At 53.0% G+C, this 26,990-nt stretch overlaps 1 protein-coding gene across 8 annotated transcripts in view; it reads left to right on the top strand.

Annotated features, from left to right (window-relative positions):
• The window catches only part of CHCHD6 (coiled-coil-helix-coiled-coil-helix domain containing 6), a 122,808-nt gene that overhangs the window by 93,095 nt on the left and 2,723 nt on the right, over positions 1–26,990 (top strand). For 4 of the 8 annotated variants that reach the window (XM_065687026.1, XM_065687027.1, XM_065687030.1 and 1 more), the window contains one exon: positions 23,419–25,982. The exons of 1 other annotated variant lie outside the window; for it this stretch is intronic. In XM_065687026.1, the coding sequence (XP_065543098.1) occupies positions 23,419–23,928 (510 nt within the window). In that variant the 3' untranslated portion in view covers positions 23,929–25,982. Of the gene's footprint in view, positions 1–14,318; positions 14,866–23,418; positions 25,983–26,019; positions 26,151–26,990 lie in introns of those variants that run through there. 3 more of the 8 variants (XR_010614239.1, XR_010614240.1, XM_065687033.1) reach the window with 3 other exon arrangements.

Raw genomic sequence — 26,990 nt, forward strand, 5'->3', positions numbered from 1 at the left:
TGTCTCGGAAATGCTGTGGATGAAGAGCGGTGCTGGAATGGGAGGTGTTCACATCGCCTCTCCAGACAGCCCATGGGAGCTCCGGCTCTCCCAGCTGTCTGCTGCTCCTCGCTTTAGAGCTGTTTGGACACTTGGGCTGTGATGCGGACCGATGTCACCACCGCCACTCAGCCCCCTCTTCTTAGCGGTTGATAAGATGCTGTTATGCTGGTGCTGTGTTATCCTTAATCTGCCTTTGGCCTGCAGAGGGTCTAACGGCAGCTGCTTCTCTGACATCTCCGCAGGCTCTCTGGGCACTTCATTACTCTTCTCAGGAAGAGAACATTGCAATCCAGTTACTGTGTCCGCAGAGAGCAGAGCTCATCTTCCCCTGCCAGCCCCGGCACCAGAACGCTGGAGCTGGGAGCAGGTTGCGCTTTGTCTCTCCAGGTGCATGAGGCCCAGAGCACCGCGCTGATAACACACCGTGTGCTCAAACCACCCACCTTGTGTTTATTCTGTTTAAGATAGCAGTCCTCAATTGCCTCCCCTTCAAAATACCTCAGGCTCCCAAGCATAGGACAAAGAGAGTTGTGGACACAGAGCCGGGAAACTGGGAAGTGGGTGCTTTGGTACCGCAAGGCTGCTGTGTTCATTGCACCTCTGCCTCTTGGTTTAGTGAGAGGTGTCCCTGTCCATGGCAGGGGGGTTGGAACTGGATGATCTTGAGGTCCTTTCCAACCCGAACCATTCTATGATTCTATGATTCTTCCATTTTAACTGGGATTCTTGCTGCAGGCAGCGCCTGATGCGCAGGTTCCAGACCTGCCAGGTTTCCCTGCCTTTTGCTGGTATTGAGGGGAGATGGGGCCGTGGTTTCCAGCCTAATGTCAAGGGCTCTTCCTGGCGAGCTGACAGCATCCGTGTTTCAGACGTACACAGGCTATCGGGATGAGACATTCTTACTCAGAAACATTGGCGAAGACAGACAGACATTCCTCCTGCCACGGAGACAGGCAGGCACTCGCTGTTGCCAAGCCTTGAAGTGTTTGGCATGTTTTCTATTGCCCTACTTTTGTGGAGTTGTACCTGAAGTTTTACAAGTACACGGAATCTGGGCTTTTATTTACAAGGGAGAGAAAGGGAAGGGAAGGCATAAATAAACTCACCCAGCGCACCCCTGCCTAGACAGCGGGGGAAGGAGAACGTGACTCCGTTGCTTAAAACCAGAAGGCGAATGGAACAACCCCAGCGCCTTTCTGAGCAGCTTGACAAGTCAGCCTTGGGTCTGGGGGGGGTGGTTCGGACTTGTCTCTCGGGTTTTGGATAAGTGAAGAGCGTGCAGCATGGCTTGTGCTCTGAGGGAGGCAGGATCTGCAGCCCTGGGGATGCTGGCACATCCACAGTGTCCCCTGCAAGCAGCAATGAACCAAGTGAAGCAATCAGGCTCCCCAGATGAGGAGAGCCCTGCATTCTTCACACCCCCTCCGCATTCCGAGCCCTGCGCTTTTTGGTTGTTGCACTTCTGAAGCCTTCCTTGCAAACAGGAGGATCTCGGGCTCTTGGAAGCAGAAGCCAGGATTTCGTGTAAGAACGTGATCTGGGGAAGCGGAGTTTTGACGTTTTCAGAGTTGTGTCATTGATCATCAGACTTCCGTATAGATTTGTGCAGAAATGAAGGTCATTATCCACAGAGGGGCCCTGTTAAGCTTTGTACTCCCTGGTTGATCTATAGGGAAGACCCACTGGCTCTCCCAGCCCCTATCTCCATCCCTCCATAGGCTCGCTGGGATCGCGGGCAGCTGCCTGCGCGCTTTGGTGTCGGTTCTGTAGGCAGCGGCGGAGGCACGTGCTCCTGAGATCACGGCTGAATCCACAGGCTCGTGCCTGTGTGCTGCCCGAGCGGAGGGGCACACGCGGGCAGACTCCCCCAACAGAAAGGTTTCCAATAAAGCTGAAACACAGAGGTATTGTTTGTCCAACTGCTGGCAAAGGCACAGAGCCATTGTGCGGGTCCTGAAAGCCTCAGCGCTTTATTCTCTGCAGCCTGAATGGCAGCCGCGGGTAATAATAACACGAGATTAAAAAAGCCAACATTATAGGGGCATTTACAACCCGCTGAGAGAGTGAAATCTCAGCAAGGCTGAGCTGTGTCTCGAGTGATCCTACGTTCTTCCTGCTTGATAAGGAAATGATGGGCAGCTCTGGAGAAGCGGCCACCGCGGAGCGGATGAAAGGGGAGCGGGTTGTCTGTCGGAGCGAGTACAGTGGCGCAGATGGGAAAGCTCTCTGCAGATGGAGCGAGCGGCCTGTCCCCCTGTGCGGGTGGGCTGCTGGGGCTGGACGTGCGTGTGCATGGCCCTGTGTCCTGCCTGGTTATAGAGCAAAGGCAGGCTGGTGTCAGCGGGGCTGGACTGCGTGGTTCGGAGGCTTGTGCTTGGGGCCTTTGGTCAGCATCACACAGCGTGGTGCTTTGGTAGTGTCAGCAGGTCCACGCAGGGCCACTCATGTGTGGCCTGATCATAGAATCATAGAATAGTGTGGGTTGGAAAGGACCTCAAGATCATCCAGTTCCAACCCCCTGCCATGGGCAGGGACACCTCGCACTAAACCATCCCACCCAAGGCTCTGTCCAACCTGGCCTTGAGCACTGCCAGGGATGGAGCACTCACAACCTCCCTGGGCAACCCATTCCAGTGCCTCAGCACCCTCACAGGAAAGAACTTCCTCCTTAGATCCAATCTAAACTTGCCCTGTTTCAGTTTGAACCCGTTACCCCTTGTCCTGTCACTGCAGTCCCTGATCAAGAGTCCCTCCCCAGCATCCCTATAGGCCCCCTTCAGATACTGGAAGGCTGCTCTGAGGTCTATGTGTGGAATTTCATTATTTTCAGAACAAGGAAATCCCACCCCACCAAAAAATAATTAAGGGACAGTTCCTCATCTTAGAAGTCTTCAATTCAGTGTTGGTCCTAACAGTCCTTTAACCTAAGTGTCTTACAAAGCTCTGTGCGTACATATAACTCTCTGAACAGCTTGAAAGACCCAGGTTTTCTCTGCGCACACATGGAAGTTGTATTCCAGAAGCTGGAGGCAGGACACCAGCCTGTAGCAACATCCTCTCGGGGTGTGTGCAGGCTGCAGGATAATGATGGCATCTCAAAGGCAGCTTTACCCCGTGGTGCTGAGCTGCTGGAGGACTTGCTCAGACAGGTTTTGCAACTCTCTGCTACTCAGCAGCTTTCTGAGGCAGCATCTTACCGATGTGACCTTGGTCTTTGGTATTAATGCGATGACTGAGATGGTGGGAGGTGTTTTGCAGCGGTAAACCATGCTTTAATAAGGATGCAGGCTGCATGGCCGAGGCAGGTGTGGTTTAATGACTGTACTTTTCCTTCCTACAAACACTCTCATCCATTCCAGTGTATTGCTGTGCTTGTGCCAGGCTGCGTGGCACGGAAATTGCTGGGCCCTGGGTGCTGGTTCTTGGGTGGGACATTATGGGGATTCAGATATCCAGCCTGCTTCACGGATTCATTTACTTGGATTAATGAATCTGTCTCTGCCTCTGTTTCCCCAAGAGTAATGGGAAGTTACTTGCGTCACAGGGATTTATGAGCTGCTTTCTATATTGGCCATTTTGCAGAGCGCGATTCAGCTCGCAGGGCTCTGCAGAAGGACGGAGCGGTTGAGTTTGTTCTGTTCTAATCCTGGCTACAGAAAATTGCCAAGTTCCTGCTTAGATTCTCTTTAAACACAAAATATAAATACCCTGCGATTGCCTCCCCCCTCCCCTTCTCTTCCTTCCCTCCCAATCCCCCCCTTTCCCCATCCTTTATGTGTTTTGGTTTGCCTTCTTTCCAGTGTTGCCTGTCTTCCTCTGCCCGCTGCTCAGGTTGGGGCCTGAAGCTCCTCTGCACCGGCACAGGCCTGCAGGAGAAGGCTCTGGGCTTGCTTTGTTTCCACAGGTTGCAAGTGGGAAATCAGATGGATGTTAGTGGTAAGGTCTTTGTGGGAAGAGGGGGTAAAGAGGTGGTGAGCGACACTGGGAAAGAATGGTCTAGGAGGGGGGGAAGAGAGGATGTAGCTAAAGCTAAATACGATGCTTGCTTTTTGCCAGAGCCTTTGCAGCAGAAGCATGGATGCATTCCCAGTTGACAGCTCCCTCGCCTCTTTTCCCCCCTCCCTTTTCTCTCTCCCCCTCCGGGGCTACTGTTTGAGGATGACTTGGTTCCAAACAGACAATACTTTCCTAGCAGATAAAGGGACACCTAAGCAGCCGCACAGTATCTGTCATGAACAGACGCGCTGCACAGAGAGGGAAATTACAAGATGGGACCGGCATCATTTGTCATATTTAAAGTAAAGCAAGCCCCCCCCCTCCACTTGAGCAGCGTCCACAAGGCAGGGAACAGCACACGGCGAAACGGCCGCTTGCTTTCCAGGCGTTTAATGCATTTTCAGATGCTCCCATTAAACATTCCACCTCTGTGTCCTCTCCGTAAAGGATGCGTTGCAGACAGATGGAAAGAGGCCTCTGTCCTGACACAGATGCAGGACTATAAATTTGCAGTGGAGGAGATGGGAGGTAATTATTTAGGAGGCTTTTGTGGCTTATTCCAGCATCTGGTATTCTACCAGGGTGCCCTCTGAAGAGGGGAAGGGACAGGAAGCAGTTAGAGAAATGCTGAGCTTGTTTTTCACTTGGGAAAGGTTTTCAATCTTAAAAGAAGGATTTGGAATTGAGGCAGGAGGAGACATTGATTGAGAAATACAGATGCGTCTCCCGGTGTTCGCCATTCTCCCTTTGTTCGCTCAGATCCATGTTTCACATTGTAGGGCATCTTATCTGCTGCTCTCTTAATTGCATTGGTTACGTTGGGTGCCGATGGGCAGCCGCTCACAACAAATCTATCTTGCTGAGCTACGGCGATGGCCTCTGCATCCAGGGCTGAGCACGCAGGTTCCTGCCTGGGTGTGCCTGTGGCTGGGCATCCCGAACATCCATCCATCCATCCATCCATCCATCCATCCATCCATCCATCCATCCATCCATCCATCCATCCACCCATTCATCCACAGCCCCTCCATTCCCATCTGCAGGAGCTCCCAGCACTCTCCTGCCTGCACTGCTCATTCCCTGCCCAGAGCTGAGCAGCAGGCAGGGCTCCCTGCTCCTGCATGGCTTTGGACACATCTAAGAGGTGTGGATGAGTCATTTGACTGTCTCAGGTCAGTCATTACCATTTCAAAACGCCTGTTATTTCTCTGTCTGGTTGCCTGAACCTGGTAGGGGATTGTCTGACTGGGGCTTGGTGCAGGCCAACCAACCAGGCTTCTCTTCTTTGTGCTCTCATCAGATCCTGCAGCTCCCGGGACCAGATATTTCGAGATACTTGGAGACTGGCAAGAGTTAGACACGTAATTAATGCTTTCATATCTGATACTCAGGTACCAGGAATGCTCGGTCAGCACTGAGCTGGTGCAGAAGGTTTGCAGTGCTGAGTCTTGTAGAGGGCTTACAAGAAACCTGGAGATGGGCTTTGGTCAAGGGCCTGTAGGGACAGGCCAAGGGGAATGGCTTGAACCTGCCCAAGGGGAGACTGGGATGAGCTCTTAGGCAGAAGCTCCTCCCTGTGAGGGTGCTGAGGCGCTGGCACAGGGTGCCCAGAGAAGCCGTGGCTGCCCCATCCCTGGCAGTGCTCAAGGCCAGGTTGGACACAGGGGCTTGGAGCAAGCTGCTCCAGTGGAAGGGGTCCCTGCCCGTGGCAGGGGTTGGGGATGGAGGAGCTTTAAGGTCCCTTCAGCCCAAACCATTCCATGGTTCTATGCGACGGGCTGATTCTGCTGACAGATGTTGCCATTTCTGGAGTGTACCTGGGCAGTGGTTGTCATTTCCCAATGGAATTTTACTGGTTTAAAATTCCCCACTGGGGTCTTGACCATGACCCGAGTCTTTGGGACGTGTTCTGCAAAAGCAGGTGGAAGTTGTATCCCACATGTACCCACAAACAGCCGTGAGACTGCCCAGTCCTCCCTTGGCTCTGTCATTGCTGACTTTCGCTTCTTCAGCCAGAAACGAAAGGAGAGCAGCATCTACACCCATACGAGATGAATACGGCTATCACACAAATAGAATTACTGCCTGCCGAGCAGCAACAGCTTAATGAAAATGGGAACTGTTAAACAAATAAAGGCAGTCAAGCTCATAATACTTCTGCGTGGAATTTCACTGTATTGCTGAGCAGAAATAGAATTAGGCACCGAAAAAGGATGTCTGGAGAAGTCTCTGCCTCTCTGCTTGGTGTGTGAGGCTGGATGAGAGAGGAGTGAGCCATACCTTACATGTGGAAATGCCACCCCGACCGGGAGAAGAAATCTCTTTATCCGGTGCAGGAGCCTGCTAAAGCAAGGCAGAAAGGGACAGGATAAAGCAGAAGACTTCCTCCGAAGCCCAAATGCAAATTGTACAGAGGGATGGATCCCTCGGGAGCTGTGCCATTTTTTTGCATTGCTTTAGCATCTTCTGCTGGTGAATAATTATCCTTCCTCTGTGTGGTCGGTGAAGCAGGATTGCTTGGTGCACAGAAAGGGAAACAGAGATGGGATTTATCTGCATGGAAGGAGACTGGCAGCAGAGCCTGGGACCTGCCGTCCTCAGCCATGGGAGAGCTGTAGGGTTGGGTATCATTAGGGGCAGGTTAAACCCCAGGATGAAACTTGAACAACCTCTCTCAAGGTCCCATCTCAAAGGCACAATAGCCGAGGGGCCATGAGCTCTTTGCACTCTACCTGGGGTCTGGACTTCCCTGTGCTTCCATCTCCATGGAAATTCCTGGAGTTCTTGTTAGAGCTAGTGCAGGTTAATGATCCGCTCCAGGATGAGCTCTGGAAAGGCAAAGTGCAGGCTGTACAGCTTGGGGTCAGCCTGTGAAGAAGCCCTGCAGCCGAGGAGCTGCTCCGTCTGCCTCCAGGCAAAGTGACGTCCTCTCTTCCTGGCTTCTCCCATCCATCCGTGTTTGGCCGTGAGCAGTCAGAGGCAAGGGATGGGATGGGGCCATCCCTCGGAGTTTGGAGGTTGCTCTTCGTCTCCTGGCTCTCTCTTCCTGCACCCTGATGGCACTTCTCCACAAGCAAGCATGGCTTAGCTAAGGCTTGCTTGGAGTCACTGGTGTATTGAAGGTGTTTTGTGTCTGGGTCATGTGGAGCTTTAATGCGCTGTGGAATTAGAAACCTTGGAGCCGTTTAGATGCTAAGTGTCTCTATTTTCCTGGGTGACCTTGTGAAATTTCCTTGCACCAGATCTGTATCTCGCCATCCTGCTGCCTTTATCTACTTCGTTTGCTTGTGTATGTTGCTGACATCCAGTGAAGTGTAATTGGTTTGAGAAGTGGCACTTACAACAAGGATGCTGCTAGTAATCCCTGCATTGAATCCCTATATACACAGTGTGCCAGGAATAATTAAAGTCACAAACTTCAATCTTGAGGGATGCACAGGGGAAAAGCCTATCCCGGAGCAGGGTTTGGTGTATCTGACTTTGCTGCTTCTAGTGCTTCTTAACAGTAGGATTTGCTCTTCTTGTTCCAGGGCTGCAGTGGATTTAAGTGGGAGTTTGGCGTCCTGAATTTACACATCCCCACAACAGCGTTCCTCTGTCAGTGTTCTTACTGTACCCTTTCTCTACCCTTTCTCTCTATTAATTTTCCTCAATAGTTTGCAGGGATCATTTGCCAGCCTGATTCAAATTCCTGCACTTTCCTGGCGTCTTGTTTTATAACATCTTGCATCATGTACTTTCCATTTCTGTAATCCATTTAATCCAAAATGCTGGAATGGCTTTGCAGGTATTTATTGCATTTGTTTCTTCCGTGTGTTAGGAGGGAACGGGTCATTTATACAACTTCATCCAAAGTCTCCTGGCTTCGGGGATTATTTTTCCCTTTCCCCACTGGTTATCCCGGTAGCAAGGGCAGGAATGAGGAGCTGCCTCTCTTTGTGCATTGTGCTTCATTACGCTGTGCTCGGAGCAGGGCTTGGCAGCTCAGCAGTTAAAGCCCTGCAGCCAGCATCCCCCAGCCATAACATTACTGTTGCCTGTCCTTAATTTTTGGAAGCATTGGGCTTAGGGTTTGAAAGAATGAAATGCTGTTGCATCAGTAAGTGCTTTTCCATTCCTTTTGGCCCTGGAACCGGATATTCACAGTTGGGTGAAGTTCATTTTAATCCTCACAAAACCAGAGCTGGATTTGTACAAGTTGTCGTTGTTCTGCTTTAGAAACACTCTGTGCCTTCTGGATCCCTTTATCCCTCCCGGGGGCTAATCCACGAGCTTGGGAAATGCTCAGGGTGGCTGCACTTGTGGGATGGAGGGGCATCCAATGTCATCTCCTTTTCCTCCTGCATTACCTTCTCTGGCTTCTTCCAGAAAGGCACGGGGCTGTCTGCCGTGTACTGATGTGTATAGATAGTGGGATGTAATTATCTTCCCCTGAGGTAGAGTCATTATGCTGGCTGTAAAGAGAGAGGGTCACAGTCCTAATGGGAAATGATTTTAAAGCAATCTTGACCAAGTCTAGTGGAGCCATTTCAGACCACTTAAAACTCAGCCAGTCCTTCACAGCACTTTTGATACGTCCACTTTACGCAGTGAGAGGCTCTGGGACTAACGCTTGTCAAGGGATACAGGAAATCTGTGCTGAGCTGCAGCATCAGCTTCAGGTGAGGTGTGTGCTGCCGTGGGGAAAGCAGAGCAGGCTCTTGGCTGCTCTTCTTGAGACTGGTTTGGGAAAGGCAAGGTGCTTGCAATAGGCAATAAGGCTGTCGTCATGAAATCCATCACCTTGGGCTTCCTGTGCTGTCAAAGCTGCCCCTCTGTCCCTAGGCTTGGTTCCTGCAGGAGGCAAGAGGAGCATTCCCATGTCCCAGGCAGGCTGGGCAGGGTGGCACAGTGCCCACATCAGAGCCAGGTCACTGGTGGGTGCACTAGGGGTTTACCTGGGGAGTTCGGGCTTCAACATGCGCTGTCTTACAGGGCACACTTGGTCAGAGGTGTTTAACAGCAAACGCTGCTTCGTGTTGTAAGACACTGGAGGAAGACAGCCTCCAGCACGCTTTGGCGTGTGGTGGGGCCGTGTGGTGAGGAGAAAGGCTTTGGCAGAGCCGGTGGGAGGTGGCAGTGTGCAGCTATAGGTCAAACTGAGGCACTGTGGGTCTGCTGGGGCCAACCTGGGACTGAAAAGCAGAAACGGCTTCACATAAGTGATTTTCTGTGCTTCAGTCCAGTACAGAAGCCCGATAGCCGGGGCAGGTTAGCAAAGCTCTGGGCTGGTACCCAGGAGAGCAAGAATAACCAGTGGTGAAAAGCTCCTCGTCTGATTTTCATCCTTTGAGCGCCTTTATAATGTTATTGGGAAACAAAAATTGTTTAAACAATGGAGCAGACCCAGTGCAGTTGTGCAGCGATGCGGAAGGGCTGAGGAAGGGTTATTTCCTTTCTTTCCATTACTTTTCTCTTCCTGCCTTGCCTCCCAAACGTGGGTGGAATCTGCGTGTCAGGCACCAGCAACATCAGCCTGGCTCGGTGGCTTTTCTTAACGGCAAAAGAAGGAGATTAAATGCAATTAACATTGATTGAAGAAAACCTGCCTTCAGTTTGTATGGTGGGTAATTAACAGCATCCTTTCAGCGGTGCCTCTTTGTGGAGCTGTGTTTGTACCTCCTGGCCCTGGTATTTTCTAGCACATGTCCAAAATCAAAAGCAGCGAGCGTGTTCCCTCCTGTGATGTCTGGGGCCACCAGCTCAGCGGGGAGATGCAGCCCCCAGCCGGGAGGAGGCTTCTGTGCTGTTTAGGAGCTGCGGAGCTGCTCAGTCAGGGGCAAAACGTTTCCTGTTAAGCAAGGCTAATGACGGGAGCTCTCTGCGAGTTAGAGCCACGATCAGAACGATTGTGTGGAGGAAATCAATGTCAGAACGCATGAACAAACAGGTGAGCCTCCAAACAACCCGAGTTGTGCTAGTAAATAGCTTCATACGCGGGGCGATGGGGAGGTGTCGGGGCAGAGCACAGCGAGCAGCGTGTCAGCCCTTATGAATCAGAACTGGGTGAGGAGGGGGAGAGGAAGCCGGACCGGCGGCTTCTGTGCCTTGCTGGGTTGGTGGGTGTGTGGAGCAGGGCACTTCCACAGGAAAGCCCTTTCTGGGCATCCAGACAATGCGTCTGGGGGGGGTTTGACAGGCGTCTTTGGTGCTGCCAGGCCAGCTCTGGAGACACCATCTGGGATAGCAGCCAAGAAGTCACTGGGTGAACTTCTCTGCTTTGCAAAGCCATTAACACCAGTACAGAGAAGAGGGGAAACAAAACTCTCTTCATAGCCCTTTGAATTAATGTTTTTTGTTGCTGCCAGGCATACTCCTGCCCCTCCTTATTCCAAACCCAAGGACAGCAACTGTTGGGCTCCTGAAGGATGAGAGAGACAGAGAGGCTTTTCTGTGCAATAACTGTATGGCACAGAAGTGCTGTGATCCATTAGTCAGCACAGCTGCTCCACAAAATAGCCAATACCCTGAATGTAACAGAACAAATTGCACATAACCAAAAAATACCTACAGCATACATCAACCCCGAGTGACTCAAATGTCCTTTGCAGTGCTTCGGGGTGCTAATAGCCCTGCAACAAATGTCTTCTCCAGGGGGAAAGGCCTTGAACACCCATCTCAGGACGGGTCAGGGGTTGGTTTGTCATTAGTGCCTCTTTGCAGACTGAGATGCAGGAGTTGTGCAGTCGCATCGCTGGGGTGCCAGCGGGTATCCTGGTGCAGGTATCCTGCCTGCCCACGGCAGTCTCCACAGGAACTGTGGGGCTTAATTCCTACTTTGTCACTGACACTCGGAATGCACCGAGTCATTTATCATAGGGAGCCGCTTTCTGATGCCATCCCAGCTACACAGTGCCTGTGTATGCAAGTGCCGTGGTGCAACTGCTTCAAGGAATATTTGGGACAGAATAAGGTGCTCGCTGGAGGAGACTTGCCGGGTTTATCCCACTGGAATAAAGGCTGGTTAAATCAATGTGTCTTAGCTCAGCTGAGGCTTGGCAAGCAGGGAGGAAGGAAGCTCTTCAGTGGGCTTTTAAGAAGGGAGATCCCTGCAGTGGCTGCGGGAGGTGGGAGGATGCTGCCCAGGGCAAGGAGGGCACCGTCCTGTCTCACTGCAGTGTGTGATGCACTCTCCGAGGCTGCTTGTTTCCAGGGGGTTGTTCTAAGGCTGCAGCAGGGACCAGCCAATGCCGACTGTGGAGCTGTTGTTTCGTGATGGGGCACCAAACTTCAGGCTCAACTCGATTCATTGGGAGCATCCTGTCCTGTGGGAGCAGCTTGTGATCGCAGGCTGTGTGATGTCTTGTGTTGCATATGCAGCTTATGTGGTGCATAGGCAATGATAAGGGCGTGCAGGACAGGTGAGGCTTCTCCTTCCCCTTTCTGACTCCTTCTGCTCAAGGTAAGTGTTGGAGCAACCTCGTAGTACCTTGCAAGGAGGATTTGGGGTCAGAAGGAAATGGAGGGGTGGCGAATCTGTATCAGCATGGGTGCAGTGCTAAGTGGAATTGAAAGGCTGGTGTAGATGGTTAGCTTAGCAAAGAGTGGGTTTAGGCTTGGAGATACGGTGTCCTTCCACGTTATTACACAGCATGTGAGGCATGAAATTGATGCAACTGTGCTTTTAAGTAGTTAGCCACAGGTTTATAAACTGATGGCCTAGGAACAGTGGAAACAATTACATGTGTACTCTAACAAGCGTAGACTTATACGATGGGCCAGCAGACCATGAGGCCTGCAGAGCTTCACGGAGCAACGTGCAATGGCCACGTGGAGCTCTGCAGTAGCTGGAGGAGGAGAGCTCTGACCTCCAGCCCCATCAGGTGTTATCTGTGCCTGCACCACGCCTGCATGCCCTGCAGGTGCAGAGAGCACGGGTTCATGGCCAGCCAGAGACTGGACTCTGCTCTGCTTCCTTTGTAAACTGAACCTTGGCAGTATTAGAATCATAGAGTGGTTGTTGTATGGTTACAGGGCTCAGGACAGTAGTGGACTACAGTGGCATGGCAAATGCTGCAAGATCTGGATTGGCATCTGAGCAGGAAAGTCTCAAAGAGCTGGGAAGCATCCCTATGTCCTGTACTGGGAATGCCTCAGTTCCCCCAGACGCCAACCCTTCCTCAGCACTCCATGCCCCTGATGAGGGAGGAGATGTTAATGAGTTGTTCCATCCAGCACAGGCTGCTCTTAGGTGTTTAATTGTACCAGGCCACTCCTGATTGCAGCATGGGGTGATGGACGGCATCAGTACCTGCATCCTTCGTTCCCCGCAGCATCCCTTGGTGAGAGCTGGGCAGCAGGGCACCGGTGTCTGGCTCTCTGGCAGTGCAGGGTCCAGTGCTCAGGTTAGTCATGCAGGGAGAGCTGGAACGTGATGGATTGGCACAAGGAATGCTTGTGAGCCTCCAGCTCGATGCATGCCCGGTATGTTCCAGCTGAGGCTGGAAATAATTGGTTGAGGTTAAGTGCTGCCTGTTTGCGTTTTCTCCTGAAAGGAGTAAAAACCTGCAGTTATGATTTCGAACATGGACTCGTGTAACAGGGATCCTTTGGAATTGCTTTGAAGGAAAAGGTTTTACTCTCCGCCATAAAGGTTAACCCCAGAGTGGCCCCGTCAGTGGCTTTTCCTGCCGTAGCATTCCCGGACACTTCAGTGAAGTGTTTTCAGTGCGAATACAGCAAATGACTTTATTGCAGAATTGATTGCGAGTTGCTGCTGCCTCGCTCATTACAGTTGGTGTGAGTGCTGCTGGAGGGTTTCAGATATATTGCGGCGTGAAACTTTCAAGTCACTAATGACGAGAAGAATTACCTGGGAAATTAGAGTCAGCCGGGTGATATTGATGCTTCATTTGTCACGTTTCTGGATAAGCTTTGTCTAAATAATTTGGCAAACAATTTCCTCTTTAGTCACGAGCGCCGGGAAGCTTTCCCACTTCGTTGTTGGTAGAGACGGGGCCGGCTTTGGAGATGCATGGTCAGCATAGGCTGGATATGCTGACCCTGCAGGTGTCAGGCGGTATCAGCCTGCGGTGCAGAAGTAGTCCAAATGGCACCCTCACCTTCTGACAGACGCTGCCGAGTGTGCCAGCATCGTTACTATGCGGTGGTGTCCTTTCTGATTCACCCTCAAGGAAGCACAGCTTCTCTCCTAAGAAACATGAGTGTCTAGAGAGTAAAACTGAACTCGGATCCAGCCCTGGTAGCAATGGGCGCTGAGAACCCATGCAGGTAGCTGTTCAGTTGTCTTTCTGTAGGGGGCTTTAGCAGGGTCCTCTCAGCATGGGTAAGTGCTCTGCAGAATGGAGCTGTACCTCTCAGAGCATGTGGATGGGCTCAGCCCATGGGATATTGCTCTTGATGTAGCATTGATCTAAAGATGCCGTTGCTGGTGCATGAGAGATGATTGCTTAGGTTTGGAAGCAGGGTCCGATGCTGATATTCCAGATTCTCAGAGGCAGAGGTGTTATATTTGGTGTCAGGTGTGTTCTCGTCCACTGCTGGTGCCATTCTTGGTTTGATTTCTTTGACTTCATAAGAGTGATGAGATAAAACCAGGAGGAGACCATATCTCTGCAATCACCATCATAAAAGGGTCAAAACCCTCCTGGTTTTTCTACCCTTTGGAATTCCACAGCTCATACACAGACACCTGCAGTGTCTGGGGATGCATCACTTAGAAAACAGGAGGTTGCTGTGGGGACAAAGCAGCCATGATCTTGCTTTGATTTTAGGGGGGTTTGGGTCTTGGCAGGATAAAGGCTGTCAAACATGTCAGGGCAGGCTCCGAGCCCCTCTCTTTCATCCTTTGTGCTCACCCTCACATTGATCCCATTCCACGATGAGCCGTGTGCGCATGGTCGGTGGCAGCCGATCCAAGCGCTGCCGTGTCCTGCTGTGGCTGGGACTTCGCACGGAGCCACACTTACTCCCGTAACCCAGCTCCTTGGAGGCTCCCCTGCAACCACAGCCATCCTGTGCCAACGCAGGCCATGGCATTTACAAACCCTCACCATTTACAACTGACCGCACATTCCTGTTCGCAGAGTGGGTCTTGCCTGGGGTACCAGGACCTGCTGCCTTGCTTCTGCTCTGTCCCCTCAGCGTCTTGTGTTTTACAAGAGGTGAAACCTCATTACTTTCTGTGGGAGTTTCACCCTGCCCACACTATTCCTTCACTCCCACGTCCGCAGCTGTGCCGCTAACCTCCTGCCTTCTCCTTTGTCTCCTTTTTCACCCAGGAGCTGTTAGTTAATTCTGGATAGACATCAGCCACCAAAGAGCAGAGGACAGGGACCACAGACACCCTTGGAAGCCCCAGCATCCTTCTGGATAGACACTGACCAAACCCGGTGCCTTCTGCCCTTCGCGGTCCAAGACGACGACATGATTCTCCTTTTAATTGTCTGCATGTTTCAGTCTCAGGGGGATGTTCCTGGAGTTGGGAGGAGGGTCCCAGGGGAGGGGGATGCGATCGTTTCCTTTTTATTGCATTACAGTGTAAAGACTCACGTTGGCCTCGGGTGCTTCCAGCACAGCCTGTAGTTTGGAGCCTTGCCCAACACTGGTTCACCCTGTGCTCGCTTTGGTTTCACTGATGCACACTGGAGCTGCAAGAGCTGTTCTGTTTGTCCGTTTGCTGTGGCGAAAGGGGTCTGGATTATTTGGAAGTGGCCCTGACCAGTTGTTAGGATTCACTGTTCCCAGTGTGCTCCCATCGGTTGCACCAGCAGGCACGTTTCTGCCCTTCCAAGGTTCCCTCCTGAACAATAAAGAGTTGAATGGTCACTGTGCGCTGTGGGATCCTTCCAGCCCCATCACTTTGTCAGTCGCTGTTTTCTGCCTGCTGCCCATGCCAGCAAAACCTCCCAGCCAGGGTGAGGAACAGGAATATTTCACGTCACAGGTTATAAATCACAAAACTTGTTCGTTTCGGTTGTGGGCTGAATGACTTTGGCTTGTTTGAGAGTACTTGGAAGAGTGCGAAGTCTTGGCTGGAGGGAACGGGGGTGGTGAATCACACTGAAAAACCTCTGCCTGCTGAATGCAGAGCCCAAGTTATCTCTGTGTGCAGTTCCTGCTTTGTCTGACTAAACCCCCGTCTCTTTCAGCCCTGTGCTCTGTTTCGAGCCTTCTCCTTGCAGAGCCGAGGGACGGTGTGAGCAGCGTTCATCTGGCATTTCATCATAGCATCTCGGCCTGGTTTGGGTTGAAGGGACCTTAAAGCTCATCCAGCTCCAACCCCTGCCCCAGGCAGGGACCCCTTCCCCTGGAGCAGCTTGCTCCAAGCCCCTGTGTCCAACCTGGCCTTGAGCACTGCCAGGGATGGGGCAGCCACAGCTTCTCTGGGCACCCTGTGCCAGCGCCTCAGCACCCTCCCAGGGAAGAGCTTCTGCCTAAGAGCTCAGCTCAGTCTCCCCTTGGGCAGGTTCAAGCCATTCCCCTTGGCCTGTCCCTGTGTTCCTTATCCAGAGCCCCTCTCCAGAATCTCTCATCCTCGCAGAGGAAGGTGCAGGAGATGTGTCAGCAAACCCAGGGAGCCTGAGCTCTAGAACTGGATCCTCTCCTGGCTGAAGCATCTCCTCTGGCAGCGTTTGCTGCTTGTGTCCTCTCTGAGCGGCTCTGACAGTTTCTGAGGAACGTGAACATGGATTTTTGGAGGTTGTGTCACAATTTAATGTGGTGTTGATGAAAATGGATGGGGGGAGGAATGAGAATTGTTTCTGTGCTTTATTCTACTTCACCTCTTTTTTTCTTTAGGCAGCAGCTTTGTGCTTTACATCTTCATTAAAGCAGCAAAAGCGCCTTGCCGTGTGCTGAGCTGATGCCCCAACCCTCTCCTCCTCGGCAGCAATGTTCTCTTACCCATGGCTCACCCTTGTAGTCTCAGATCTTACCAAGATCCCAGCTCTTTATCACTGTGCAGGTCGAACTTGCTGCTCCAAAGGCAAGTTTTCCAGACAAGCTGTTTGGAGCAGTCCTGGAAGGGCTTTTGCTGCTGTGCTGGCGTTGGGATGTGCTTGGGACAGCCAGGTTCTGCATGCAGGAGCGTGGAGCACCAAGGTCTGTCCCGGACTAGGTTTTAAATCACTGTTGGTCTCAAAAGTACCTGTTTTGTCTCTTCCTCATTCCCCTCTTGCCCCAGTCCCGTGTTCTGTCGGCGTGAGCAATTTGCATGTCATTCTTTCAGCTGGGGGGGCTGTGATACCAGGTTGATTATTTGGCGGCGCTGGACAATTTTCTCTGTTAGGCAACTGTAATGCATTTCCATGTTCTTTTATAATGAGCTTTATTTACCAAATTGGCAATTCCTCTGTTGAGAAATAACTGATTACAGCATTCAGGGAGTTGCTGTCATCTCAAGATACGCAGGTGTCTGTGGAACATAAACAGATGCGATCATTCAGACAGTGAACTCCATTGACAGAGGGGAGGGGGAGGAGAAAGCAGCCCTAAAATCATCAATGTAACATCTCCAGCTAATGCTGCCCAGGTGCTTTGCGGCTGTCCTGCAGCTCAACAAGGACAAAGTGGCTCTCTGAGGCCATCCAGTACCTCCAGATGAGGGGCTGAGTGGTTATTAGCTGAAAATGCACCTCTTGCATGTCAGCACGCTTTGGTCTGGCTTGTCTAGCTCAGCCCCTGAGGATGAGTTCATCCTGTGCCTCGAAGTGGGACACTCCTTCATCCTGCCACGTTGGGTTTGGTGTTCATCCCTCTGTGATGAAAGTCTTGGTGATCAGGTCCATGGGGATCGTGGTCTCAGCTGCCTTCCAGGCAGTGCTTTTCCGCTGGTGTTTCCTTATGCCCAGGAGCACTCTTGCTGCTCTTGCCCTCATCATCAGCTCAGGGAGCGGAGCCGAGGGGAGGATGCGATGAGCAGAGATGTCAGCGGGGAACTGCTGAAGATGAAGTTCAGTTTGCAGGGTCTCAGCTGCTGCCTGAGTAAATAACATACAGGTAACGCAGCTCCTGGAGTCTGTTCTCCCTTTGCTGCTCCTGCACTGCCGGGGCCCTTGCAAAGCAGACAGCCCTGCATCCCCTCGTACGCTTCCGCTCTTTATGTTTCTCCTTGGCTCTTTGTTGGGTATTTGGAGCATGGAGTTGTTTTTCAGGCAAGATTGCGACAGCAGGTGTCAGTTACGCTCTGAAGTGGCAGAGATTGTTCTTCCTGGAGCCTGGTGTCCAGTGCTGAATAGATGTCCTCATCACACAGCTGCTGGCACAGTTGGCATTAATGGGCGACTGGGACAGCGGGATAAACAAGGTCTGCATCTATTGTAGGAGCTGAATTGGAGGCAAGTTTGAGGTAGGACAGGGGCAGCCACGCTGCTCCCTGGGCTACATGTGCTGGGTAAAAAGGAGCTTTCTTCTGTCCGGAAATACCCATGACCAATGTCACCTACTCAAACCAACCCTACCTAATGGATGCTCCATCCAGATGAACATCGCATGTCCTTTTTGCCTGCCCATTTATTGCAGCTCTGTGTGCAAATAGGGTCATGGTGTGTACAGATGCATCTGCGATGTGCACAACTGTAGTTACTTCATGCGAAAGCACAGGCTTGCAGAGGACCTGCTTTATGATGTGACTTGGTCTAAACCTGCCCAGATGAGGGAAGAAGCAGCCTTGTTTTATTCATGCATCATTTCTTAGTGTTGCAGGAAGGGAGAAGAACAAAACCAACAAAGCCAGAGGAGATACAGCAAATAACAGAACCGGTGGACGTTTTCCAGCAGGCTTCAACAGCTTTTGAAATGAAACATTCAGTGAGCGCTTTGAGATTCCAGTGTGCGAGAGCATCCCCAGCTCCGTAAGCACCAAATTTGTGATCTTGCATAAAAACACAACCCATTGCCTCCTGTTGTTAATATTTCACACTTGACTTTGCAAGATGCTTTATCTAATATCTTCTCTGCATTCAGGCTCCTACCGGCTCTGCTTTGGCCATAACGGGAGAGGCTGGAGGGGGAGGAAGGCAATTGCCGAGTGCTCTGTAATCTATGTAGGAGGGGTTTGTGTAGCTGTAGGGGGAGAAGAGTAAGTCTCATTTCCCATTTTATAGTCTGCTGAATCCTGTGGGCTCCCGCTGCGTGCGCCTTTTCCCGAGCAGAATTTTTCAATTTGGCCTTCGAGTTGTTATTTTTCATTTCCAACCTGCTTAAAAAGGCTTTGTCTGGAGCTTGTTGCTCAACTGTTTATGTCTGATCCCCTAAAACACTCCATTGCCAGCCTTGGCTGCATCTCAGACCACGTTCGGCTTCCCTTTGCCTGGTGACTTGGTCTTTCGGGGTTAGAATCATAGAATAGTTCGGGTTGGAAAGGACCTCAAGATCATCCAGTTCCAACCCCCCTGCCATGGGCAGGGACGCCTCACACTAAACCATCCCACCCAAGGCTTCATCCAACCTGGCCTTGAACACTGCCAGGGATGGAGCACTCACAACCTCCCTGGGCAACCCATTCCAGTGCCTCACCACCCTAACAGGAAAGAATTTCCTCTTTAGATCCAGTCTAAACTTCCCCTGTTTCAGTTTGAACCCGTTACCCCTTGTCCTGTCACTGCAGTCCCTGACGAAGAGTCCCTCCCCAGCATCCCTATAGGCCTCCTTCAGGTACTGGAAGGCTGCTCTGAGGTCTCCGTGATCACAGAATCACTTAGGATGGAAAAGACCTTTAAGGTCATCAGTCCAAGCATTGGAAGCAGTATAGGTACTGTACAGTGTAGGACTCTCCTCCCCCTCTTGCTCCGGTGTGTGATTACACTGCAGAGCACTGATTGCGCAGCCTGGGGCAAACCCAGAGGGAGCGAATGGAGCAGCCTGGTCTGCGGAGGGCTCCGTGTCTTGTATTTAATGACCCATGTGCTCTTCTCGGACTTGTTACAGAGCTCAGCGCACGGCAGAGGACTTTTCCTTTGTCCTCTGCTTAGCGATAGCAGCAAGCCTCAGTTTCCAAGCTGAAGATGAAACCACTGCTCCCTCTGGGTACGTAACAAACCCCTCCCGGAGCTGCTTTCCCCTTGTGAATGGCCTAAATTAGCCATTCTTCCTGCTTGCACTCAGTGGAGTGGCTTGTGCTTGACCCAGCCATTTCTTTTGTATTGTTAATAGTACTTGTGTCTGGTTCCTGCTGCCCTGTGCTCTTTCCTGTGGGAGCTGTTGTGTGGGAGATGTGCTGTCCCGGGAGTGTGGGAGAAGGGGCAGAAGGGACCTGGAGGCTCGTATTGAATCCTGCTTTGCATCCTCCTTTATAGGATCCCAGCCTGGTTTGGGTTGGAAAGGACCTTAAAGCTCCTCCAGCTCCAACCCCTGCCACGGGCAGGGACCCCTTCCACTGGAGCAGCTTGCTCCAAGCCCCTGTGTCCAACCTGGCCTTGAACACTGCCAGGGATGGGGCAGCCACAGCTTCTCTGGGCACCCTGTGCCTCAGCACCCTCACTAAGACCCATTCTGTGATGATTCTGTGATCGCCAGCACTGCACAAGACCAGGTTGATGTTTGGAACAAGCCTAACACAGGCGTGTCTATTGCCCTCTGCTTATGCTCTGTTTGGACAGCCCTGTTGATGATCTACTTAGTCCAGTAACACCATTAGTGTACTGGAGGGTAAGGAGCAGAGGGAGAAGTCCCAACACAAAGGCTTGCAAAAGAGAAGTAAATAAGGGTTGAAGGGGCTGTGAAGGCTGTTTGATTGCTGCAGCCCATAAAGAGCCATTTCTCTGCCTTTTGTAAGCTTTTAATTTTGGCTGATGTGATTTAAGCTAAAGCCTGGCCTGGCATCTCCCCTCCTCATTACGAGCCGTGCAGCTTTGCTGCAGTCGCCAGCCCCAGGCTCCTGCAGCAGTTGAAAGGCCACTGAAGGAGAAGCAAGGGATGAATTTTTACAAGCCAGCTCCATCACATGGAAAAATTCCAGCCTCTCCCTCGGTTCCGCCGCTCGGAGCGGGATGCGTGGCACTGGCACAGTTCCTGTTTACTTGTTTTATGATGGTTGTAATGAGGAGCCCATTAAATTAATAGCCGTGCTTTAGGTTTAATGTTATGTTTAGCTAATCCTGACTTACAGTGGCACTCCCCACTCGCAGAGGATGAAACCAAACTCGCTGTGGCGATGGGCTCCATCACGCAGGGAATGGATACAGGCGGATGGCGGATATGAAGGGATGTTCAGGAGGGAGAATATTTTCACCCTTCCCGTTGCTTCTAAGGGAGCATCCCTGAGCTGGTGCCTGTTAGAGAAATCTATTCAAGCTCAGCAGTTCAAGGACTAAATAAGACAAAACTGATCTAAAGGTGTAAGAAAACAAAGAGTTGTCAGGTAGACCTGATCCGACCCCATGAGCAGCTCAGCACACGGTGCTGAAACAGAGAACCTCCCATTCTCCCCTAAGAGAAAGCAGCCCCTTAGAGGCTCGGTGGTCAGAGGCTGGAAGCTGGTGATGGTCTCCTTGCCTTTACCGATACAAGTTACCCATTCACACCCTCCAGACGATGTACCCAGGTCAATGAGTCAGAATCATAGAGTCTATATCTAACCCCGAGCTCCCCTTGGGCAGGTTCAAGCCATTCCCCTTGTCCTGTCCCTACAGGCCCTTGGCCAAAGCCCCTCTCCAGCTTTCTCATGGGCTTCTTTAGGCACTGGGGGCTGCTCTAAGGTCTCTACATCCTGCTTATCTCACATAGAGACTTCTGGTACCCTGAAGTATATACATTCCCAGGCTGGAGGGTGGTTTAGGAAATGGAATATCCACAGTAATACATTTAATACACTTCGTGGCTGCTCTCCCCACCATCCTAATGAAATCCAGCCTTGGGAGTGTGGTGCCAGCTGCTGGTTCCACCCATCCGCTGGCTTTCCTGGCCTTCCGGAGCCAGGAAAATTGAACTGCGCTGCCTGGAGGGAAGGGGCACGGTTTAGGCTGTGGCCAAACAGATAAAGCAGAGAAATGATGCTGCCGAGTCTGAGCTGGTTATCTTCTTGGAAGCACCCTCAGACAACAGGCTCTGGTTCATCAAGCAGTGTCCTCCTTGGAGTCCTGCAGTGCTTGTGTCTGATGCAGAGCTCAAGTAGTTCCATTCCAAGGCTCTTTTCAGCCAATGAATGGGGTTCGATCTGGTTGTAGGAATGAGGTGTCCTATGCGGGGTTGGAGCTGGATGAGCTTTAAGGTCCTTTCCAACACAAACCACTCTGATTCTATGCTGGGCAGATGTTTCAGAGCGTGGCTGTTCTGCTGGGTAAAAACCTCCGTTCAACGGTGCCAAGAATGGCACAGAGAAACGAGATGCGTGCCCATCATAGCATCATCCTTCTGCCCATGGACTTCCTCACCTCATGGGGTTACCTGGGAGGTGCAAACTTGGGCTGCTCTCTGGGAGAACACCCCCGTCAATGGGGAGGTTTGAATGAGCTGTGCTCAAGGGGCTTGTGCTCCAGGTCGCTTTCATCACCCCTGGGGCTGGAGGCTGATGCTCGGACACTGCCACGGACCCTGCAGCACTGAGCGAGTAGATGAGAACGTAATCACTGCGGCTCTCAGGGGAGCGGGGTTCTGCCATCCTCAGCTGGAAAGCAACTGGGGTTTCAATGAGCAGAGCAAGGTGAGAAGGTCTGAAACTCAGGAGCCTTTAACACCCACTGAGAATGCAGACAGGGGAGTGGGGAGTGTGGCTCAGCCCTGGCACTGTCACAGTGCCCATGGGCTCCCTGCAAGAGCTCCTGCCCCTTCTTGCTTCCTCTGCTCCATCCATTTCCATCCAGACCTAGGTCTTGGGTGATGTATAAACCCCTCTGTGATGTTTCCTCCTGTTGCTCTGCATCCCCACACACCCTCCCAAAACCCTTCCCAGGTTTTCAAGTCATACCAAAGCTCTACCTGAAGGGAAGCACCGTTCCCTTCCCGGTGCCTGTGTGTCCATAAGGGCTGTGCCCGGCCCAGGGTTGTCTCAGCCATGCTGAGCCTGGGGGCTGAGTATGGATGTGGAGGGAAGTGCTCATGGGAAAGGAATGGTTGAGAGTGTCCCTTTGGCTGTTAACCTGGGGGAAATGGTTGGTTAACTTGGTCCTGATTTCCTGGGGTCCTTCAGGTCCTGAAATTCGGGATTCTGGATAACGGCAGCTGAGTCTGTGCCCTAAATCCATGGGCTTTTCCGTACTCATGGCCCCATGTGCTGTCTGTCAGTAGTGTAATGCTGTCCTTAATCTAAACTTCTTCATGGCAAAGTTATCCATGATTCTGTAGCCTTTGGCTGTTAATGGAGATATTCCTTACCCCGGGAATGAGACATGGACTTCGGGAGGAGGGCGCAGGCGATACGGATGTCTCTGCTGACTGATCCTGCTCTCTCTGCCTCGTTTATTCCCCCCCAACAAATAATTGCGTGGTTGCACTTTGTTAGTGCCAATAACTTCCTAGTTTGAACTATTAGGTACAGTTGGGTCTTTCTACTCCTTTCTTTGCAGCATCCAGACTTGGTGCTGTCGGGATTAATCCTCTCGCTCACCTGATGCTGAGCTCTGATTGTGACAGTGGAGTATGCAATCTGACACTCACTCTGCACCTCGTGTGGCTAATTCATGTAACCCAGTTTATAAATTGCATCAATTGGGGACGTCATTTGCCACATACCTTGTGCACTTCACTGCAACGCTCCCAGCCTGCAGCTCCAACACTCCTTATACCCACAGTCATTTACACTGAACATTCTTGAATGATTCTGCAGCCTATGCCTGGGCAGACAAGGAGCTGGGTTGGGGAAATGAACACTTGCTGGTGCTGGGGTTAAGTTACTGATCACCCCATCGCGCTCCCCATGGCATCTCATGTGTGTCCTGGGTGATGCTGTGTCCGGGTGATGCTGTGTCTGGGGGATGCTGTGTCTGGGGGATGCTGTGTCCGGGGGATGCTGTGTCCGGGGGATGCTGTGTCTGGGGGATGCAGTGTCTGGGGGATGCTGTGTCTGGGGGATGCTGTGTCTGGGGGATGCTGTGTCTGGGGGATGCTGTGTCCTGGGCAATGCTGTGTCCTGGGCAATGCTGTGCTGGCAGGGCCAGACCCAAGCAGAGATCACAGAATCATAGACTCATAGAATGGTTTGGGTTGGAAAGGTCCAGTTCCAAGGATCATCCAGTTCCAAGCCCCTGCCATGGGCAGGGACACCTCACAGTAGACTGTGTCACCCAAGACTGTCCAACCTGGCCTTGAACACTGCCAGGGATGGAGCATGGACCCAGGTCTCCAGCTTGTGCCATTCAGGAGCTTCCTGCCTGGGAATGATGAATTCCATCACCCACCCCATCCTGCCTGGAAAGCTGCTCTGCTGTTTGCATCCTCATCTAGGAGCATGGGCCCCGGCTTCTCCATCATCCACCCAAGCACACAAGTGATGGAGGGTGGAATGCTCACAGAAATGCTCATGTAAGTACCGTCATTGCCTTTCCTTGCCTTATCCTGTGGCTTTCCACCTGCTGTCGCTGCCCATCTCCCCTGCTTTCCCCAGGAGGGGACAGAGGTAACACCATTAATCTGACATCCCTTGCTCCAAGCCCCTTCCTATCCCTAAGTTGTTGCCTTGTGATTGATGCCTCTGAGCTCTGCAGGTACCAAACCTGCAAATGTGACATTTGGGAGTGTGGGGATGGGGATCATCATCTCACAGCCCTGATGGCCGCGAGCCGCATCCCAACGCTCTCCCTTCCCCATGGCACTGCCAGGAGAGGTTGTCCCTCCTCAATCCCTTGGCGTCCCACACCATGGCTCTTCCCAGCTCTCCCTTTGCTCCCCCTTGTACCTGCCCATGAGGACCAACACAGGAGTTGTTGTCCACGCACGATCCCAACACACACATGATCCGGACCCGCGCATCCCAAATGCATGTAGGCAAAGCCCGGCCCCTTCCCGCAATCATCTCCTGCAAGGCAAAACAAGCAGGAGTCTGCTCTCCTCTCCCTCCCTTCCCCCTTCCTCCTCATTGTGCTTGGCAAAAGAAGGTTAATTAAGCTCAGAAAATATCCCTTTTCTCCCCTCCGAAGCATGAGACTGTTAATTTTCTCTTTATATTTGTATTTAATTAATTCCCGCAAAGGCTCCCGCTATATTTTTTGGGTCTAATTTCTCCCTTTGTCTCTCTCTCATTGTTAATCCTCGCGTATTCAGTTTTTCCCCTCCCTTCTTCCCTAGATTGGAAATTCTATTACCATTTCAGAGGCAGGCGTTTGAAGGGAAAATTGAATACCCGTCCGGTCTTGATAAGAAAGGGCATTTGGTACCAGCAGTGATTTGTGCGGCAGGTTCCCCCCCACCCCGTGGTCAGGGTGTGGGTCCCCCTCTGCTCTCCACACTCATGGTGCAGGATGTGCCTGTGACAGCGGGACCTGGGGACATGGCATGGCATTGCCGGTGGCTTCTGCAGCCCTGGTGTGGGGTGACAGTGCTCTGCCTGATGCCTGCCATGTGCCTTCACACCGCAGGAGCCACCCCTGCATCCCACGTTGTGATGCCCAGCCGTGCTGCCCCATGTCTGGGGGGAAGCTGGGCTGTGCTCGATGGGGACCCCCTGTTTCCATGGATAACTCCTCCAGCGTGAGGCTCCCTGTGCAGAACACGAGGGGGTTCCTGCTGGGATGGCCCTGGAGCTGCTTGGTCCGTGTCTATCTGCGCGATGCTTCAGCATCCTCGGGGCTGGGTTTGGGACACGGGGTCCCGTAGCTCAACCTCTCAGGGCACGGCCATGGGCGCAGCATCGCGTTGTGCGCGCTCCCGTCGTATCCTCGCATCCCTGGGACGGAACCCAGCCCTCTCCACCCCGGGACGAGCCCCCTGTACCAGACCCCGCTGTCTGCGGGCATCCTTCTGGCAGGCGGCACAAGGTGGCACTGTCGGTCCGTGCTGCCGGGGCTGCCGGGGCTGTCGGTGCTGTCGGTGCCGTCGGTGCCGGGACCGGGCGATGCTGCAGCCTCCGTCGGCGGGGGCTGCGCTTGCCGGGGGCCGCATCCCCGTGAGCATCCCGGGCGCTGAGTGCTGGTTGCGGGAGAGGTGAAGGCCCGGCTGTGCCCAGCCGCGGGGCTCGGGCTGAGGCGTGACTGAGCTCGCGTCACTCGTGAATCCCGGGTACGGCTCCCGGTCCCCGGAACCCGGCAGCCCTTCATTGAGGAAGGGGCTGGAAGGGTGGGAATTGGTCGCTGCTGCCGGGTGGGTGGCCCGAGCCCCAGGAGAGCATCCCTTGTCCTGCGACGGGGTGAGGGCTGCAGCCCCCCCGGCAGGACGAGGACCATGGTCATGGTGTTGCTGTCCCATGTGAGCAGGATGGAGCCGCTGTCACTGTGGGTGTTGCTGTGATCCTGAGTGTCCCCGGAGCAGGGTCTGGGCGCCACGGTCCTCCCTGGGTACCACACTCCTGCCTGGGTGCTACACTGCATGGCTCAATCCTGTGAGTACTGGAGGACTGAACAGCATCCCCAGGGAGAGCCCCCCACTTTGGTACCACCATGGAGCTGGGTGGAACGTGATGGACCCAATGTGGGATGTGGGAGCTGGGCAAACGCTTTAGGTGAGGGAATCAGCATCCCTGGAAGTGTTCACACACTGCGTATGCAAGGCCCTCGGTGCCATGGGTCAGTGGTGGCCTTGGCAGTGCTTGGGACCGCTCGGGCTGGATGATCTCGAAGCTCTTTTCCAACCTGGTTGATGCTGTGGTTGTGCGATAGCAGCCTGGGCAGGGGGGCGAATTCCCTGGGGAGCAGCGCTCTGTTCTCCCCACCTCCCTCACGGCTTTGTAAATCCTGACGGCTTGGACAGAGCTGAAGTGAAACATTCCCTGTTTCCTTGCCCAAATCTGTAGTTTCCTTCTGGCTCCGCGGCTCTGGGCCATATTGCACATTTGAATTTAAAAGCAGATTTGTGCTCGGGCTTGTCACTTATTTATTTATTTATTCATTCCAGGGTTATTATTCCCTTTCAAATCAAGGCTCTGCTCTGGTTCAGCCCGACGCATCCTATGGGAGCGGTGCCTGACGGACCTGGATGCGGGGCGCTGCGGCCAGGAGGCCGGGGTTGGTCCCTTGCTCCTGGAGGTGGGTGCAGGGGGGGGGGGTGTCCATGGGGATGCCTGGAGCTGGGGAGGGAGAGCCTGGGCGCCCAGTGCTGGCTCCCAGCCCCGAGAGGGAGGCGCAGAGCTCAGGCGATGGCTGGGGGTGCTGCTGGGGGCCCCGCTCCCCTCCCTCCCCGAGGCTTTGCCATCTGCTGTGTGAGCAGTGGCATTTGCTCGCTCCAGGGATGGCAGGCTGGGGATGACGCGTCCCTGCGAGCGCTCATTGCCCCGGCCAGGCTCTGCTCTGCTCCTGCCCGCTGAGCCTCGGGTCCCCACGGGCTGGGGTGCAGCAGTGCAGGCCCGGGCTCCGGAGGTGACCTGGTGGCTTGGAACGTCTTGGGTTTATCATTGAATCCCAGCTTGGTTTGGGTTGAAGGGGCCTTAAAGCTCATCCAGCTCCAACCCCTGCCGCGGGCAGGGACCCCTTCCACTGGAGCAGGGTGGTCCAAGCCCCATCTTGTGGCATGGGATGCCCAAGTCCCTGTGGCTGCCCCATCATAAGGGATCCTGGGCACCCACCGGGAGCTGAGCTCAGCAGGCAGGGACCAGCCTCAGCCTTGCTTTAGGGATGGGAAGAGCATCTCTGGAGCGGGAGAGGTGGGAAGAAAGGACGGAGAGAGGCAGGAGGAAACCAGGCCAGCAGGGGAGAGGCAGGAGAGGGGACAGCACGGGATGGGAAGCACGGAGAGGGGGACACTGGGGAAGGAGGGGTACACACAGAGGAGGGGACCCGGCTGCAGGAGCAGCCCCTGTGCCCCTCTCCCCATCGGGCTGCTAGCGAGGATTAATTGCATGTGCTGGGCTCCTGCATGGGGCCGCCCAT

This window comes from Lathamus discolor, chromosome 7, assembly GCF_037157495.1.
Source record: "Lathamus discolor isolate bLatDis1 chromosome 7, bLatDis1.hap1, whole genome shotgun sequence".
NCBI lineage: Eukaryota > Metazoa > Chordata > Aves > Psittaciformes > Psittacidae > Lathamus > Lathamus discolor.